The 3,738-nt window shown below is 38.6% G+C and overlaps 1 protein-coding gene across 1 annotated transcript in view; it reads left to right on the forward strand.

Moving 5' to 3' along the window:
• NUDT3 (nudix hydrolase 3) overlaps window positions 1-1,378 on the forward strand; it is a 92,818-nt gene extending 91,440 nt beyond the window's left edge. The window contains exon 5 of the mRNA XM_068135165.2: window positions 1-1,378. This exon is cut by the window's left edge and continues 26 nt beyond it. Within this exon, the coding sequence (XP_067991266.1) occupies window positions 1-141 (141 nt within the window). The 3' untranslated portion in view covers window positions 142-1,378.
• Window positions 1,379-3,738: the final 2,360 nt, after the last annotated feature.

Raw genomic sequence — 3,738 nt, forward strand, 5'->3', positions numbered from 1 at the left:
GATGATGCTATCAGCGTTCTCAAAAGAGACAAGCCTGTTCAGGCAAGCTACCTGCAAAAGTTGAAAGAAGGATACGCTAATGGCACTGGCCCATGCATTGGTCAAGTGACGGAGCCAGAGCTCGCCGAAGACCTCCAATGAAAGCCGGAGTTTTTCCTCCTGGAGCCGCGCCATTAAACCAATGTGGAAAGCGGCTGAAGGGATGAAGAATGGGGAGGAAAATAAAAGGGAGGAAAGACTTTCTACAGAAATGACTCGTGCCATGAGACTGAGGTTATGTTTTGAATCTGTTGGCCATTTGGCCATTGAAATCTGTAAGATATTTTGTTGGTGGAATTTTGAACGTTCAAAGCAGGAGTGATGAGGCTTGGTTTCAGCTAAAAGTATTCATTTGGGACGAGAAGGTGGTAGATTTTAAAAGGCGCAAAGCAAGGGTGAGTTGCAATTAACGTGAAGTGTGGAAGTATGTTTTTGTCTTAGATTCTAATGCAACAAAATAGCACTGAATAGTTTCCATCTTGCTGGTGGATTTCCAGTCGATTTTTGGAAAAGCCCCGTGGCAGAAATTCTGTCGCTTAAACCAATTGACATCCGTGAAATTCCAGTATGTTCGTGGCATTTGGGATTAATAAAATTTGTCATTTAACATGACAATCCATCCTTTCCCTCCTCTTATAAATCTGTATTCTTTAAAAAAAACAACCTCAATTGGTGGAATTTTGTTTCAATATCGAATTGACTTTTTTGTTGTTGTTGAGGAACTCGTTGCATCCTTCCTGAAGGCCCTTTTTGCCCGAAGAAACCATGGAAACCAAGCGGTATACAGAGAGGGGTTGTCCTTGATCTTTCCCATTTTGGGTCTTGTGTAAAATATTTGCAAGCTTTGTCTTTTGCAATAGACAGGATTGAATGCGCTCTTCTTTTTTTTTTTGTACATATTTCGTGCGCTTTGCTTGTGTACATGCTTATAACCTCCGTTCGATCCCTCCAGTCCATGTATAACGAAGTATTTTGCATGCAGGAAAAAGCACAATGGCTGTCAGTTTTACTTTTGTTTTACTTTTGAGAACGGCGCTGCTTCTTCCGGCTAATTGAAGGACTTTGAAGGAATTTACTCAAAAATGCCTGAAAGGACGAATTGTATCCTTTTTTTTTTTTGCATTTCAAAGCAATGCATCCTTGTGGTAGAGCAGCATGTAAATGTTCTCACCTGTCAGCATGCTGATAGGGATACAAAGGAATGATGTGACGGTTTGAATCGTTTTTGTTTTTCATTGCAGGTCTGTCTGCAGGCTGAGGCTGTGCTTGGAAAGGCCTGATATTAAAATGAATGGTGGAGCATCTTGTTAATATATACATATTTTTATGTTCTCTTTGACTGCCTGTCTGGCGTCGTTCTTTGATTGGCATCAATGTTTTAAACTTGCTATTTATTTATTATTATTATTATTATTATTATTAATTTTTTCTTTCCCTTTTTATGATTGCAATTTCTGCCTTCCAGTTGACTCTTCAATCGACCCTTTCAATGTCTAATTATATATTCAGCAATATATGGTGTCATCCATTTCCAGATTGATTCTTGCAAGGTTGGATCACCTTGCCACCAACATTTTATGATTACTATTTTTTGCAGAAGGTTAAAATCACAAAAGGGCTGTGTAAGTTTGAGTGCTTGCCATCCTTGTTTCACTGCACCTCTTCTGCCATGTCAAGTTGGCCATTTGAGATGACTGAAGGTCTCAAAAAATCAGCAAATTTGTTGGGTATGCCCTCATCATCAAATCGATTTTGCAGCCATGAAATGAATGACAGCAGTACTGCATTTGGGCCTGATACCCCTGCTTCATGTATCTCCAATGTTTTTGGAAGATGACCACCATACCCTTCTAATCGATTTGACTTAAAGGTTGGAATTATTAAAGTAATAAGATAAAATTGATTAGAATTTTGGGATGTTGATGAAACTCCAATTTTCCCTTTAGGCCTTAAAAAATAATAAAAGCGTAGCATTGTATAAAATTGGTTAATCATCGTTATCAACCAAGGCTTGTTATTGCATGTGTATTATGATAGTTTGTCCTGAGACATCGAGAGTAATTCCAGATGTTGGCGGTTGCATTTGGATCTTTAAAATGCCATTCTCCAAATTTATTTTAAATGGAAAATCTACAATGAAATGTTCATGATTATTGCATTTCTGCTGAGATTTTCTTCCTCCTGCTCTGGAGGCCAGTGCCAATGTTGAGTTAGTTCCTCCACAGTCTCTCGCTACTCTGTTATACATAGGCATAAAACCTGAAATTTATTTATTGGTTTAAACTTTTTATTCTGTGGTCATTGAATGCTTGAGGTGGTATGTTTGTGATACTTGTGCCATTACCCCATGCACCACATGACTGCACAACTGCCTAAATGTTATCCCACAAGTGAAAGTTGTAATGCCGAGCATCTGCAATTAGCTGAAATCTCCTCCGTAAAGTTGCGACTTAAGTCAAAAGCTGTTCGGATATTAAAAGATTGCTTGATCCTTTAATATCTGATGTCAGTGCAATCACAACATCCCATTAGGGTGTAATTGTTTTTGGAATTTGAAATTCCAACAGTATCCGGGAGCAACAACAAAAACCTGTTGGAAACTGAAAATTATTTTGCCATTTATTACATTTTTGCCAATGATTGAGCAACACAGGTGATCATTGCCTCATGTGCAGTGGTAAATCCACCAACTGTATCATATTGCACAGATTCTTGATTTTATTTTATTTATTTTTTGTGGCTAGGTCCTTGATTTCTCACCAGCAAAAGGAACATAAATATTTGTCTTATTCTCTTTTCCTAATATGCTAACAGCAGAATCAAGTTATCCTCTCTTTTGGAAAAATGGAAGGTCTGTTGCTTTTTGTTGACAGAATAAGTAATTGGGATTGGAAATTGGACAGGGTACATTGGTGGAACCAGGCTGTTGCATGCAAAAAATTGGAAATCTCAACCCTCTTACCTCGAGGGCATTGAAGCTCAAGGAAGCACTTTTTAAACGTACTCAACTTATTGATTAGAATGTCCATATTTGAGGCCTGTATTTCCCCCTTCTCCCTATTATCTCACCTTTTCATCGTAACTGCAGTAGTTTTTCAACATTGTAGCAAATGCCTTCCTTTGCACATTAATTATGCCTTTATTTACTTTTAGGGTCAAATAGATATGAGTGAAGGCTAGTGTATATCTCAGTGGACAGGTAGAACAATGCATGAAATAAACAGGACGTTGATTGAGGTATGCTAACCACTGCTGGAAAGCAAGGCCAAACTGTGTGTCTTCTGACCTCGCACTGACCCACCACATCTGACTCAACCCAGCCTAGATTAACCCTCACCCCTCTCGCCCTCTCCTTTTTCTTCCTCCAGAGGGTTAACACCTGAAACATCAGCTTCTTGCTTCCCATGGCGGTTAGCATACATCAATCTCTATTCCGTTTAATTAATCCATCGTTCACGAGCTAATTTTAACCACTTGTGCTTTTCAAAAAATATTCTGCGAATGGAAGCATTTTTCTCTATTTAAATTTTTTTGATGCAAAAGGAATTGTGTGAGTTGTTCTGTTGCAACTACTTGGTACACATCTGGTCTATGGCACCTTAATGGGATGTTGTGATTGCACTGACATGCTGTGATGAACATTTAATTAATTAAGTCTGTGGAGGTAGTGTTGTGTGCTCTTTGCTGGAATTTGTCTTC

Source organism: Myxine glutinosa, chromosome 1 (assembly GCF_964187855.1).
Source record: "Myxine glutinosa chromosome 1, kmMyxGlut1.1, whole genome shotgun sequence".
NCBI lineage: Eukaryota > Metazoa > Chordata > Myxini > Myxiniformes > Myxinidae > Myxine > Myxine glutinosa.